General features: G+C 46.7%; 1 protein-coding gene across 4 annotated transcripts in view; it reads right to left on the minus strand.

Moving 5' to 3' along the window:
- The window catches only part of Clstn1 (calsyntenin 1), a 74,947-nt gene extending 62,628 nt beyond the window's left edge, over positions 1-12,319 (minus strand). Inside the window, exon 1 of one of the 4 annotated variants that reach the window (XM_070037306.1) lies at positions 12,145-12,319. In XM_070037306.1, coding sequence (XP_069893407.1) covers positions 12,145-12,235 — 91 coding nt within the window. In that variant the 5' untranslated portion in view covers positions 12,236-12,319. The remainder of the gene's footprint in view (positions 1-12,144) is intronic. The other 3 variants (XM_070037307.1, XM_070037304.1, XM_070037305.1) reach the window with 3 other exon arrangements.
- Positions 12,320-15,318: the final 2,999 nt, after the last annotated feature.

The raw sequence follows: 15,318 nt of genomic DNA on the forward strand, positions 1-15,318 counted from the left end.
CCCAGCCCACACCTGTGATTCTAAAGAGCAGGAGGTTCCAGGCCGTCCTGGAGACTTTTTCTCAAAATCAGAGGAGAAGAGTAAGGTATATAAATACACTTTTCACTCTTACTTTAGTAGAACACCTCAGCAAAAAAGTGACAGTTTTAAATAACACTTCTTTGTTTTTTGTTTGGTCAGTCGTGGGGCCTGAACTGTGGGTCTGGGCACTGTCCCTTAGCTCTTCAGCTCAAGGCTAGCGCTCTACCACTCAAGCCACAGCTTCACTTCTGGCCTCATGAATGCAAGGCAAGCACTCTACCTCTGAGCCACCTTCCCAGCCCCACAATTTAACACTTCTTATACTAAATTCTTTAATGAAAATATTCAGTTCACGTGACCAGTCATTCCTTTACATAATGCGTTTAGTAAGTATTCTCTGAAAGAGACAGCAATGGGGGCACAGGCCTGTACTCTGAGAAAGCTGAAGGAGAAAGATCGCAAATTGGAGGCCAGTCTGGGCTAGCCCCAAGATTTATTTTCTACTTAAGGCTTTGAAGGTTAAAAAGATATATATTAGCTGGGCGCTGGTGGCTCAAGCCTGTAATCCTAGCTACTCAGTAGGCTGACAGGAAAATCACAGTTCAAAGCCAGCCTAGGCAGGAAGTCTGTGAGACTTTTATCTCCAATTAACCACCAGAAAACCGGAAGTGGTACTGTAGCTCAAGTGGTAGAGTGGTAGTCTTTAGCTGAAGAGCTCAGGGATAGCCCGGGCCCAGAGTTCAAGCCCCACAACTGACTAAATAAATAAATAAATAAATAAATAAAATGCATATTAGTTACTCCTAAACTAGAAGAAGGCTCTCGTACACTTCAATATAAACTTTTTAAACCTGTTCCAAGTAAAAATGCTGTGAACACAGGCAGATACTGATTTTTTTTTCTTTTTTTTATTGTCAAGGTGATTACAGAGGGGTTACAGTTACGTAAGTAAGGTAGTAAGTACATTTCTTGTCAAACTTGTCACATACTGATATTAAAAAGAAAAAAAAAAAAAAAAGCAACCTCCAAAGTAGGATTGGATCTTGCCAACCTGGGGCTTTTATTCCAGACAAGGTGGTCAAGGCATCCTGCCAGCCACACCGCATTAATGCCTGAGGGCTCACACACGGACTGCAATCCTGGTCCAAAGGAAGTAAGGAGAAAATCAAATTCAAATGAGTGCATTTTGCCTATTTCTTTCAAATGTTTGAAATAAATGGAAGAAAAAAGTTCCAAGAATTTTCGTTTCTGTTATCCTTGCCACTAATTCTACCAGTAATAGGTAACGGCGATTAATTCATGAAGGTATTTTGTTTTTATTATGATCCTCAAGTAGTTGTACCAAGGGGTTTCCATTCAACATGTCAAATTATGAGTATGATACATATTCATGAAGGTATTTTCAAGTTAAACATAACCTGCTTTCAATCCCCCAAATCATTATCTCCCATTTATTTTCATTGTTTCTTGAGTACTTATTGTATCTGTCTCCTGGAAGGTGCTGGGGGCAGAAAGAAGAGTAGGCAGCCTTTACCTTGAGACTACTAGAAAATAAAAGGTGTCGGTCATTTTCATCGTAGAGGTGAGCCGCTTGTAGTCCATTGAAAGTATGTTCTTTTTCTAATTACTTCCCAATCCCTTTCACTACTTTTGTGTCTCGCCTGAATTCTCACCATGCTCAATGCCAAAGATTAAGGTTCATGAGCTACATTAACTTTCTGGTTATGTGTAATACTTGATTCATGAATTATTCTTTGCTCAAATAAAGTGTTAAACTTAAAATAAAATTAAAAATCAAATAAAAGACAGAGCCGGGTGCCAGTGGCTCATGCCACTCGTGAAGCTGAGAGCTGAGGATTGTGATCTGGAGCCAGCCCAGGCAGGAAAGTCTGTGCGACTCCAGGCCAGCACTCTACCACTTTCAAGCCACAGCTTGTCTTTCAGTTTTTGGTGGTTAATTGAAGACAGGAGTCTCATGAACTTTCCTGCCTGGGCTGGCTCCAAACTGTGACCCTCAGATCTCAGCCTAGCTAGTATTACAAGTGTGAACCACCAGCACCATGGCTGTGAGACTCTGATCTCCAATTAATTACCAAAACACCAGAAAGAGTTGTGGCTCAAGTGGTAGGGAACTAGCCTTAAGCAAAAAAGCTTAGAGACGCAGGCAGGCCGGTGGCTCTCGCCTGTAATCCTAGCTATTCAGGAGGCTGAGATCTGAGTATCGAGTTCAAAGCCCCCAGGCAGGAAGTCTGTGAAACTCTTATCTCCAAAAAACCACCAGAAAACCAGAATTGGCACTGTAGCTCAAGTGCTTGTAGCTCAAGTGGTAGAGAGCTAGCCTTGAGCTGAAGAGCTGAGGGGCAGCACTCATGCCCAGAGTTCAAGCCCCATGACCGACAAAAAAAAAAAAAAAAAAGCTCAGAGACAGTGCGCAGGCCCTGAGTTCAAGCCCTAGAACCAGCACACACTTTCAAAAGGCAGAAGACTTAGCATGGGGCAGAGTGTCAGCTGGGAAGTGCAGCTGAAGGGGTTGTTGGTTCACCTGAGAAGGTATTCAGAGGTCAAGGGTTCTGGCAAAACCTGAGGATGCAGCCCACATTCTGGTTTCTAACACTTCACCACAGGGCCCAGGGTACAGCTTGGCGGTAGGGCATCCTTAGTGAGTAGGAGTTTAGAATAAATGCCTTTGTTTCACTTTCAGTAGGTATTAAACAAAGATGGCATTCATTTTTGCTGAGTTTTACAATGCATTTTGAATCTAAAGGCACATTTCTAAGTGTTTCATACTATGACTACAGATTGGGTAAATAAGAAATAGCTATTTAAAGAATGAAATCAGGGCTGGGAAGGTTGCTCAGTGGTAGAGTGCCTGCCTTGCATGCATGAGGCCCTGGGTTCGATTCCTCAGCAGAAAAAGCTGGAAGTGGCACTGTGGCTCACTCAAGTGGCAAGAGTGCTAGCCTTGAGCTGAAGAGCTAAGGGACAGTGCCCAGGCCCAGAGTTCAGGCCCCATGACCAAAAAAACAAACAAACAAACAAAAAGAATGAAATCAAAGGATCAGACAAAATAGTTCTTAACAAACCATACTCTTCAATAAAGATGGAAGGCAGAAAGAAGTGTCACACTCTACACTTGTTTAGGAATCCTGATGTTTTTTTCAGGTCCTTTTTATGAAGTGTGACCAGGCCCAAAGCTGTATACACTCCCCATCCTGAGCTCACAACACTGTGTGAACCAACTCATTTTCAGGTCACCCCAGACATCTGACCTGAGGATGCTGGACTGTGGCCTCTCAGTGAGAGGTGGCAACAACAGAGCTGCAGCCTGGATAAGGCCCAGATAGGAAAGAGTGATAAGATTCAACCCTAAGGAAAACAAACAAGAGTCTCCAGCAGAGTTTTGTTTTGTTTGAAAAAGGCTGCTTTGTAAGCAAGCTAGTGCCTAGCATCAATGAAGTACAAACAAGCTGAGTGGTAACTATCCAGGCTAGGGAAGAAATATCTGGTTCCTAGGAAAGGCTGCCGAAGTAAAGAGATATTTCAAAGTCCTGGGTGGTAAAGGTCTAGAACTCTAAGGAAGGAACCAGCTGAATACAATGTCACTTCATCTCCACAGCAGGGGGAAAAAAACATCAACCACGCCCTAGTGGCTCATGCCTGTAATCCTAGCTACTCCGGAGTCTGAGAGCTGAGAATCCTGGTTACAAGCTGGTAGGGGCAGAAAAGCCCATGAGACACTCATCTCCAGATAACCCAGCAAAAAGCCAGAAGTAGAGTGTGGCTCAGGTGATAGAGCACCAGCCTTGTGTGGAAAAAAAGCCATGTAAGAGTACAAGGCCAGCCTGGCGAGGATGGCTCATGCCTGTAATCCTAACTACTCAGGAGGCTGAGATCTGAGGATCGCAGTTCAAAGCCAGTCAGGACAGGAAAGTCTGTAAGACTCTTATCTCCAATAAACCACCAAAAACCGGAAGTGGTGCTGTGGCTCAAATGGCAGAGTGCTTGCCTTGAGGTGAAGAGCTCAGGGACAGTGCCTAGGCCCCAAGTTCAAGCCCCCAAACTGGAACAAAACAAAATAAAAAAGAGTACAAGGCCAAGGCTGGGAATGTGGCTAACTGGTAGAGTGCTTGCCATGTATGAAGCCCTGGGTTCAATTCCTGAGTACCACATACACAGAAAAAGCCAGAAATGGTGTTGCTGTGGTTCAAGTGGTAGCGTGCTAGGCTTGAGCAAAAGAAGCTCAGAGACAGTGCCCGGGCCCCAAGTTCAAGCCCCAAAACTGAAACAAACAAACAAAAAAAAGAGTGCAAGGCCCTAAGTTCAAACCCCAGTATCAACACCAAAAAAGTGAATTGCCATCCTGGCCTGGCATCAGGAGCTCCTGCCTGTAAATCCTAGCTGCTTAGGAGGTTGAGACTTGAGGCGGAGGTTTAAAGCCAGCTTCAACTGACTAACAAAAAGACTCATCTCCAAATAACTAGCAAGAAGCCAGAAGGTGGCCTAATGGTAGAGTGCTTGCCTAGCATGCATGAAGCTCTGGGTTCAATTCCCCAGAACCACATAAACAGAAAAGCCAGAAGTGGTGCTGTGGCTCAAGTGGTAGAGTGCTAGCCTTGAGCAAAAACAGCTCAGGAACAGTGCCCAGGCCCTGAGTTCCAGCCTCAGGTCTGGCAAAAAAAAAAAAAAAAAAGCCAAAGCAGAGTTATTGTGCAAGTGGTACAACACAGCCATAAGTGAAAAAAGACAAGCTCAATAGCCTATCTACTGAGGATTCCCAGTAAGCTAAGACTTCATTTCCAAAATAACTAGCAGGGCTATAGATATGGCTCAAGTGGTAGAGCACCAGCCAAGAGAGAAAGTAAGCCAAGTAAGTGTGAGGCCTGAGTTCAAACCGCAATACCATCTATCAAAAGGAGGGTGCCAAGGGCCTCATGCCTGTAATCCTAGCTACTTAGAAGGCTGAGATAGATGTGAGGCTCACAGGTCAAAGCCAGCCCAGGAAGGAAAGTCCATGAGACTCTGATCTCCAATAAATCACCAGAAAACTGGAAGTGGTGCTGTGGCTCAAGTCTGGTAGAGTGCTTGCTTTGCTCAGGGACAGCACCCAGGCCTAGAGTTCAAGCCCCACGAAAGAAAGAAAAGAAAGAAAGAAAGAAAGAAAGAAAGAAAGAAAGAAAGAAAGAAAGAAAGAAAGAAAGAAAGAAAGAAAGAAAGAAAGAAAGAAAGAAAGAAAAGAAAGAAGGAAAGAAGGAAAGAAAGAAAGAGGGAAAGAAAGAGGGAAAGAAAGAAAGAGGGAAAGAAAGAAAGAGGGAAAGAAAGAAAGAAAGAAAGAGGGAAAGAAAGAAAGAAAGAAAGAGGGAAAGAAAGAAAGAAAGAAAGAGGGAAAGAGAGAAAAAAGGAAAGAAAGAAAGGAAGGAAGGAAGAAAGAGAGAGAGAGAAAGAAAAAAAGAAAGAAAGAGAGAGAGAAAGAAAGAAAGAAAGAAAGAAAGAAAGAAAGAAAGAAAGAGGAAGAAAGAAAGAAAGAGGGAGGAAGGGAGGGAAAGAAAGAAAGGAGAGAGAAAGAAAGACAGAGAGAAGAGAGAAAGAGGGAGAAAGAGAGAGAAAGAGAGAAAGAAAACAAAGAGAGAAAGAGAAAAAGGAAGGGAGGGAGGGAGAGAGGGAGGGAGGGAGGGAAAAGGAAAGAAAGAAAAAGAAAGAAAGAAAGAAGAGAGAGAGAGAAAGAAAGAGGGAAGGAAGGAGGGAGGGAGGGAGGAAGGGGAAGGCAAATTCTATAGTATGTGAATTATATCTCTATAAAGCTGTTTTTGTAAAAAGTGAGTATAAGAAAAGATAACCTTCTTTATTCTAAAACATGAGATAAGAGTTGAGTGCTTGCTAGCATTCATGAGGCCCTGGGTTCAATATCCAGCATCTACTAAAAAAAAAAAGTAAAGATCAGGTAGACCTGAAAAGTAAGATTCAACAGCAGTTCTTGTAACATGAGAACCAAACTGGTCCCAAACAGGGAGCTGAAACAATTATAATACTCATGTCTGAATAAAAGGTAAAAAGGAAACAGGGATTCTTCTTATGGTATATGCTACCATGAACTTCCTGCTGGGGTTCTAGAATGAAAGAAAGATAACCTTTAAATGTGGTTTTTGTTTTTGTTTTTTTGTTAGTCTTGGAGCTTGAACTCTGGGCCTGGGAGCTGTCCCTGGGCTCTTCAGCTCTAGGCGAGTGCTCTACCACTTGAGCCACAGTGGCACTTCCTGCTTTCAGGTGGTTAATTGGAGATAAGAGTCTCATGGCCTTTCCTTTGAACCACAATTCTCATATCTCAGCCTCCTGAGTAGCTAGGATTACAGATGTGGGCCACAGGTGCCCAGCACCATTAGATGTGTTTAATAGATTGTTGTTTGTTTTGTGGTACCGGGAACAGAACTCAGGGTCTTTCACTCTACCAATTGAGCCATTCCCCTACTAAATTCAGCTAATTTGAAGTAACAATCTTTTCCAATAACCTTTAAAAATAAAAAAATACTTAGCAATAGAACTTGTGAAAAAATGTTAATATCTCCCCAAAGCTAAATGAGAAAAGTAGCAAAAATATGCCTAGGGGAGTGATAGAGGAGTATGTCTCAAGTGGTAGAATGAATGCCTGCCTAGTACACGGACATGGCTTCAATTTTTTTTAATGTCGCCAATAGACACGCATGCACGCACGCACGCACGCACGCATTCACGCACGCGCAAAAGAATAGACATACATGGAAGTGGCGCTGTGGCTCAAGTGGAAGAGCGCTTGCCTTGAGCTGAAGAGCTGAGGGACAGCGCCCAAGCCCAGAGTTCAAGCCCCACGATCCACAAAAAACAAAACAAAACAAAACAAAGAATAGACATACATGCACTCACACACAAAGCAATCTACCAGACTGGGGACAACTCAGTGCAGCATGATACTGACACTGACAGGAAAGGATAGAGTGAGGAGCTGAGATCTGTGGCCTTTTTATAGCCTCTGCTGGTATCAATGAAACGTCTGGAGTTTTCTCTTTTTTAAAAACAATGCAAGAACATGACTTTGCATAAATCATTTCCACTCATCAAGACCATATTCCTGATGCTCATTTTATCGCAAATCAACATTTCAAGGTTTGTTTCATTTAGGGCTGGAGGTGTGTGGCTCAAGCCACAGAGCACCAGTCAAGCATGAAGTCCTGAGTTCAAATCTCAGCAGAGGAAGGGAGTTCCTTTATCAAGATGCAACAGCACAACAGTTCTTGAAGTGACTCTGTTCCTGCCAAAAAAAAGTAGGTTCAAATGGTTGAAGCCTCAGCCAGAATTCTAGAAGCAGGCTCTTCATTTAGAGCCTGGAAAACTCTACCCGCCCAAAATGGCATTTTTCTTTTTTAGAAAGCAACAATTAAAACAGTCCAATCTCTTTTTTTTTAATTCTAAAATTTTAACCTACCTCAAATTCTTCATTTTAGACCTCCAGCCTTCTTTAAAAATAAGCTTAACCAAGTCCTATTAAAACTAATGTTAAGAAATCACAAGACTTTCTAATTTCAATGTGAAAATGCTATCATTCATAAAAATTCCTATTCTTGAGCCAGGTGCTGGTGGCTCATGCTTGTGATCCTAGCTTCTCAGGAGGGTGAGTTCATGGTTCAAAACCAGCCTGAGCAAGAAAGTCTGTGAGACTCTTATCTCCAATAAAGCACCAGAAAATCATAAGTGGTGCTGTGGCTCAAGTGGTAGAGCGCTCACCTTGTGCTGAAGAGCTGAGGGGTAGCACTCAAGCCCAGAGTTCAAGCCTCATGACCAACCAAAAAATAAATAAATAAATCCTGTTTTTAGTTCTAGTCTTCAAAGCTTAAAATCAAAATAGATGCTCTTTTTTGCTGAAAAACCAAGTAATATGAACACAGACATGACAGAAATTTCGAAACCTTCCTCTGAAAAAGGAATTCCTATAAACTTCTTGCCTTTAAGCTTGTTCTAAAAGTATGCAGCCAAAGGATGAATTTCCAGCTCTAGTTAGTCAAGTTAATCAGCTTCTGGACTGGAATACACTCTGAATTAATAGTATCTTGTTATTTCTTCAACAATGATACAACTACTATAGGACAAAAGTATTTTCTGTCAGCATTTTTTTTTGGGGGGGTCCGGTTGTGGGACTGAACTCTGGGCCTGGGCGCTGTCCCTCAGCTCTTCAGTTCAAGGCTAGCGCTCTACCACTTGAGCCACAGCGCCACTTCCGGCTTTTTTCTTTTTGCTTGTGTGGTGCTGAGGAATCGAACCCAGGGCCTCGAGCATGCAAGGCAAGTGCTCTACCACTGAGCCACCTTCCCAGCCCATTCTGTCAGCATTTTTAAGCTTGACAAAATATGTATTGCAGATTTCAAGGTTGCTAATGTACAATGTACATCTGTAAAGCTTTTTTTCAGCTTATTCCATTTATATGTCATATAAAAATTAGGATGGAAAAATACTATGCAATCTAAAAAGAAATACAGTTATCCATCCATTCACTCAATCACACAACACACATTTTGTTTCTACTATTTGCATCTCCACACATATGTTCTACTGTTAGAAGGTAACGTGCTGTGAGGAAGTAGGGGAAAGCAAAGAGGTTCGGGGGAAGAAGATGGTTCAAACAGGACAGTGAGGAAGGCTTCATGTTCATATCACATTGTCTATACTGGCACTGTTCAAATTTTAAGCCAAAAAAGCACAATACTCCCATTTTAGATACTGACAAGTCTGTGAAAACTGGAAGAACAGTAAATTATTTAGTCAACGTTGAAATGCACTACATTAATTGCATTTATCTTTCTGTAATATGCATATAGCTTTCTATTTCCTCTACTTCATGTCTATTTCCTGCCATATTTCTGGATTTCCATGATTAGAAAATAGGCAGGCATCCTGCAGACATGGTCACATAGGGAATGCCAAGATTGTTTCTCCTAATACTTTCATTACTTTTTTTTTGAGACCTAGAGCTATAATTAAAAGTGAAACTCTGAGCCGGGCGCTGGTGGCTCACGCCTGTAATCCTAGCTACTCAGGAGGCTGAGATCTGAGGATCGCGGTTCAAAGCCAGCCCGGGCAGGAAAGACCGTGAGACTCCTATCTCCAATAAACCACCAGAAAAGCAGAAGTGGCGCTGTAGCTCAATGGTAGAGCGCTCGCCTTGAGCTGAAGAGCTGAGGGACAGCGCCCAGGCCCAGAGTTCAAGCCCCACGACCGACCAAAAAAAAAAAAAAAAAAAAGTGAAACTCTGGATTTTCTACAAAACAACTAATCAAATGCAATTTATATGAGGAAATTTACCATTCTTGCCAGAAGTTTATATATGATCTTTATTGCACTAATCATGATTGGAGGCAGCTGTAGTATTAAGATGTCATTCTGTCTTGCTCAATAAAAAGCTCAGATAATGGACTACAGGTGTAGTAGGGTGATAGGGTTCCTGCCTAGATTAGATTCTAAGTTTCAGGTCCTGAGTTCCATCCTCAGCCCTAAAAGGGAGAGGAATCGGAGATTCCAATGAGGCTTCGAGGAGTCATCTTCTCCAATGAGCCCATAGAAAGTACCTCTATGAATTACATATTGACATATAAAATTCATCTATAAAGCCGGGCCCAGTGGCTCACACCAATAATCCTAGCTACTTAGGAGGCTGAGATCTGAGGACTGCAGTTCAAAGCCAGCCTAGGCAGGAAAGCCCTTGAGACTCTTATCTCCAATTAACCACCAGGAAAAAAAAAAAAACAAAAAAAAAAACAAAAAAAACAGAAGTGGGATGTGGCTTAAGTGGTAGAGTTCTAGCCTTGAGCTGAAGAGTACAGGGACAGCTCCCAGGCCCAGAGTTCAAGCCCCATGACCGACCAAAAAAAAAAAAAAAATTCATCTATAGCATTTCATAATGAGATCATTTTATTAGCATTTCATGTAATATCCATGACACATTTTCTAACCTCAACTTGAAAGAACAAATGCACAAAAATATCTGATGCTTAACATGTTTTTTTTAATTTTTTGTTTGTATTTATTTATGGTATGTCGTGGGGCTTGAACTCTGGGCTTGGGCGCTGTCCCTGCACTCCTCAGCTCAAGGCGAACACTCTACAGCTCTAGCCACAGCGCTACTTCCGGTTTTCTAGTGGTGTATTGGAGATAAGAGTCTCACCGACTTTCCTGCTGGGGCTGGCTTTGAACCTGGATCCTCAGATCTCAACCTCCTGAGTAGCTAGGATTACAGGTATGAGCCACCGGCGTTCAGCTAACATGTTTTTATTTTGAAGACTAAGAATCCAATACTGCACTAAGGAAACCTCAGCAAAAAAAAAAAAAACTAGATTGATTACAAATGACTTAAGCATTCAACCCGTTTGATTTTTGTCAGTCCACCATAATATTTATGAGTTTAAATCTATGCCACTGTTATAATAGCCAAGGTAATTAAATAATGAATACCAAATACAGGTACCTGGACATTTTTAAAACATGTATTTTAACAAGAAATGTTATCATTAACTAAACCAAATATACTTGAGCTGCTCCCAAATAACCAAATCCAAGCACCGACTTTTTACAGTGTGTGGGGTTTGCCCAAGAGAATTAAAAATTTGACCTTTCCCTCTCCTCCCCACCTTGAATATTGGACTTTAAGACCTCTATTCTCCATCTGAAAAGAATATTTCAAACTTGGCTTGATGTAACTTTTAAAAATCCAATCGAGGGTAACCAGACAATGGCTAAGATCTGGATTTGACAAGGGTGGACAGAACGTGAGAGATGAAATAAAGGAAGTATTCAAAGTTTATCATCCTTGATGTGACGAAAGGCACATTGGAACAAAAGATGCATTGGCCTCTCCTGCCCTTTAATCTGTGAACCCCATACTTCTTTCTTTCCGTAAGTCATGCCCAGGAAGCGACCAGAATATTTTTAAAGCTTGCTAAGTTGCAATTCGTCCATTTCAATCCTCCTCTCCAAAAATTTGCATATATACACATATATGCGTATATATACATACGTACACACACAGGAATAGATTCAAGTACCCTATAGACTACACCTAGATTACTTTGGTCCAAGACCAAGAAAATGTTTACGATTTCAAGATCCATTCAGAAGCCTCTATCTGCAATGCGTAAGCTCTTCATTGGTAAGATCAGTCATCATCAGAAAGCAGGTAACGTTTAAAAGGTTAAGTGGAGGAAGGTTTAAAAACATCAGTTTGCTAAAACATATTATTTGCCACCTAACTATAAAATAATCTCAGTCCTCCGACCCGAAGGGCTTTCTTGTTTCTGTTCAGATCATCGGCGCCTCGCGCGATCTACCTAAATTACCGTCAGAAAAACTGCAGGGCAGGGATGAAGGTTCCCCGGCCGGGGAGAGACGCGGTCTCAACCCTCCACACCATTTCCCACTGGGGTTTTAAAGGAAAAAAAGAAATGGGAGAAGAGCGAGAAGTTTGAGCCTCGGCTGGTTTGGGAACGAGGTTCCGGGGAAAGGGCTCGGGGGAGGCGGCAGGACGAGGCGACGTCGCGGCGCCCCCCGCGCGGCTCCGCGGGAACCGAGAACCGGCCTGCCGCGGAAGGGCCGCGCGGGAGTGGGCGCTTACATAAGCACACGCCAAAGCCGGTGCGTGCGCCCCCGGGCTGGGCTCCTCCGGGCCCCGCACCCGCGCACCCCGCGTCCCGCCGGGGTGCGTGCCCGGCCTGCGGGTGCGGCTCGGAAGGTGGGCTGGCGGCCCTCCGCCGGTCCCACGTCCCCGTCCCTGCCCGGCCCGCATCGGCGCAGCGACCTGGGGCTGCAGAGGGGGCGGCCCGGGCGCGGGGCCCCGCCCGCCGGCGAGCCCGGCTTCCCCGGGGGCATCTGCAGCGCGTGCCCACGTCCTCCGGAGCGGGGCGCCGGCGGGGCGCGCGGGGACCCGAGCCCCGGCCCCGGCCCCTGCAATCGGACCCCGTGGGGAAGCCCTGCGTGTGCCCCAACTCTCGTGCTCGGGACTCGAACCCGACTCCCCGACCTGACTTCCTACCCGGGATTCGAACCCAGGGCCCCGACCTGACCGCGGCCCTCGGACCCTCAACCCCGCGCGCGAACGCGGCCCCGGCTTACCTCGCGCGGCCCAGACGCCGCCGCCGCACAGCAGCCCGGCCAGCAGCAGCCCGGCGGCCGGGGCCAGCGCGGGCGCGGGGCGGCGCAGCATCGCTCGGGCTCCCGGCGCCGCGGCCGGCCCGCGGCGGGAGCGGCAGGGAGACGCGCGGGACGCCGAGCGGAGTCCTCACAGCCCGGGGCCGGCTGCTGGGCGGCGCAGCGGGCACCGGAGCCGGAGTCGGAGCCGGAGTCTGAGGAGGAGCCGCCGCCGCCGCCGCGGCCGCCGTGACGTGACGCCGGGCCGCGCGCTCGGCCGCGGGCGCCCTCCCTCCTCAGAGAACCGCTTCGCTGGAGGCAGCGGCAGCAACTAAGATGGCGGCGGCGCTCTCTCTCGGGTCCGACCAGGGTACCCGGCCGGGGGCGGGGTGGTGATGGGAGGGGCGGGCAGGGGAGCGACGCGCGGCGCGCGCGAGAACGCGGCGGGGCCGGGAGCGCGCGCGGGCGCAGGGGCAGGAGGGGCCGGGGGCGCGCGGGGGGGGAGCGGGGCCGCGGGCGCGCGCTCCCGAGCCTGCAGGCTGAGCCCGCGCGCGCGCTCCTGCAGGGGTGCGTCCGAGGATGGGTTCCGGGACGGCTCCCTTAGCGAACGCGGGGGCCCCGGGGGATTGCACCCTCTGGACACCGCCCCAGGGTCTCACGCGCGCTCCCGAGCAGGCGGTACCTGGGGGCCGCGCCTCCCTCCTGGAACCTGCAGGATTTGCCCTCCCCCACCACCCATGTGGAGTGCGGATCCCGGTGACCTCCAAAGTGACACCGCTCCCTTGGAGCCAGTGGTGTCCCCTTCCAGCACCTCGGTGTCCAGTGGGGGTGATGGTGAGGAGCTCGCGCTGGAGAAAGGTGTGGAAGGAGATGAGGTCAGCCGAGCGGGCTTGGCTAGTGCAGGGCGGTGTGACACGCACGTGTGTATGGCAGAGTTCCAGCCCTCTGGGGGACAGGGAGAGGGGGGACAGGGGTGCTGCCCTCTGAATTTACCAAAGAAATCTCCCCTGTGGCATGTGGGAGTGGGGAGGGGGGGGGTCCTGGGGCTTGAACTCAGGGCCTGCATGCCGTCCCTGAGCCTTTTTACTCAAGGCCAGTGTTCTACCACTTGAGCCACAGCTCCACTTCTTGCTTTTTGGTGGGTAACTGGAGACAGAGGCTTATGGGCTTTAACAGATCCTCAGATCTCAGCCTCCTGAGTAGATAGGATTACAGCCCACCAGAGCCTGGCTATCATCATAGCTCACATCTCAGAGGATCTAAAAAAAGAAAGAAAGAAAGTACCCCACAGATTTTCTGGGGATCTTTGAGATCTTCAGAACAAAATAGCAGAAAGGTCTAATCTCAGAACCATGTTTGGAGTCCAGAGATGAGAAAGAAAACGTAATGTATTCAGTTCTATTAAAAACACAAACAAGAGCTCTTCAGTGTTTAGAATCTTGACCTCTTTATCTCCTCACCCTCACCGTCCCTTAGAGAAACAAAGCGAGAGATGAAAAAGGTCCAACAGCAGGTGGGGCAGACAGACGGCTGGTGAGCTCAGGGCACCCTGCACATGCTGAGATTCTGCCCACGTGAGAGTTGGTCCAGCTGCAAGGCTCAGATTGAGTTTTATTTGGAAGCCAGAAAAGCCAGGAATCTTGACTTCCGGTCTGCCTGACAATAAATAGCCTCAGCCATATTGGCACTTTTCAAAGCTTGTGATGGTTAGTCTTCAGAAGGGCCCTGAGATGGAGATGGATCTGGATTTACGATTAGCAAAGAGAGGGCCCTGATCTAAGCAAAGCAAGCTACCAAACAGCTGCAGCGTCCAGGATCCCAGGCCATAAGAAAGAGGCATCACTCTGGCCCATCCTTAGTGGGGAACATGACAAGGATATCAGAAGTGTTTTGTAAGCTGGCCAAGGAAGGCTTGAACTTCTGAATGAGAAGCAGAAGTGGAGAGGACATAAAGATTTTTTTTTTTCCATGATGCTGCCCCCTACTAAAGTACTCTTGCTGAGAAGGAGTCTCAGAACCAAGGTCTTTACCTGCAAAGGACATTGGCTTCAGTCCCTCATGCAGAGCTCTATACAACAGTTCTCCTATTGTTCCCATCGTACTGAAGAGCAAAGTAACAAATTTGCTCCAGCGCACATGCTAGAAATGAGGACTCCTGGGACTCAATTTCCTTTCTCTCTCTCTGAACCCAAAATGATGTCTTAGCCCATTTGTGAAATTATCCCCATGGATACCAAAACTGGGTTCCTTAACTGGAAGCCAGCCATCAGCCCCCCCCCCCCATGCAGAGAGATGGGGCCTCTGGCTCTGACGGGGTCTCAGGAGCTTGAGCTTGGGCTTGGGCTCCCCTCTGGAGATGTTCATCTCCAGGTCCAGAGTCCCGCTGAGAAGGAGGAAATGAGCTGGCAGGCAGGAAGGTTCTTGGTCAGCAAGGCAGAGCCCTTCCCAGGTGGGCGTGGCATTGCTGGGTTGCACACTGCACTGGGCAAGTTTGTGGAATGGAGTCATAAGCAGGTAAGTATTATAGGCGCTCTCCTTCTGCTGTGTTGGGAACAAAGCCACCTCAGGGCTGCCACGGAGGGTTAGGAGAAATCCCATGAAAGCAACTGAGTACTGCTTCTAGAAGTCTTGAGGTCTCCACCCCTGAACCACCACCACCAACCACAGACCCCAGAAACCCCAGAAAGGGCCAGGTCCTGCTCAGACTCTGTTTTCTGGCAGCCTGGCCATTTCAATTCATTGCCATTAGAAGAGGTTTAACTATCTCCCTCATATCCTCCTTCCCTCCCTTCTTTCCCTCTCCTCCCTCCTTCCATTTCCTCTCTTCCCTTCTGTCTTTCCTTCCCTTCCTTCCTTCTTTCATCCTTCCCTCTTTCCCTCTTTTTCTTTTCTTGGTTGACAATGCTGACGAACAGACCCAAGGCCTGTCTAGGCTAGGAGATTGCTCTATCACTGAGCGACGTGCCCAGCTACAAGGGACAGCGGCAGGTAAAATGATGGTGTACTTAGAAGCAAGATTTCTAGCTGAGTAGACTTGAGTTCAAACCAATTTCTTTTTTCTTGCTTGCTTGCTTGTTTGTTTTTTGGGTGGTTTTTTGTTTGTTTGTTTGTTTGTTTGTTTGTTTGGTCCGGTCATGGGCCTGAACTCTGGGCCTGGGT

The sequence above is a fragment of the Dipodomys merriami genome, unplaced genomic scaffold (assembly GCF_024711535.1).
Source record: "Dipodomys merriami isolate MVZ:Mamm:240054 unplaced genomic scaffold, mDipMer1.0.p SCAF_28, whole genome shotgun sequence".
NCBI classification, from domain to species: domain Eukaryota; kingdom Metazoa; phylum Chordata; class Mammalia; order Rodentia; family Heteromyidae; genus Dipodomys; species Dipodomys merriami.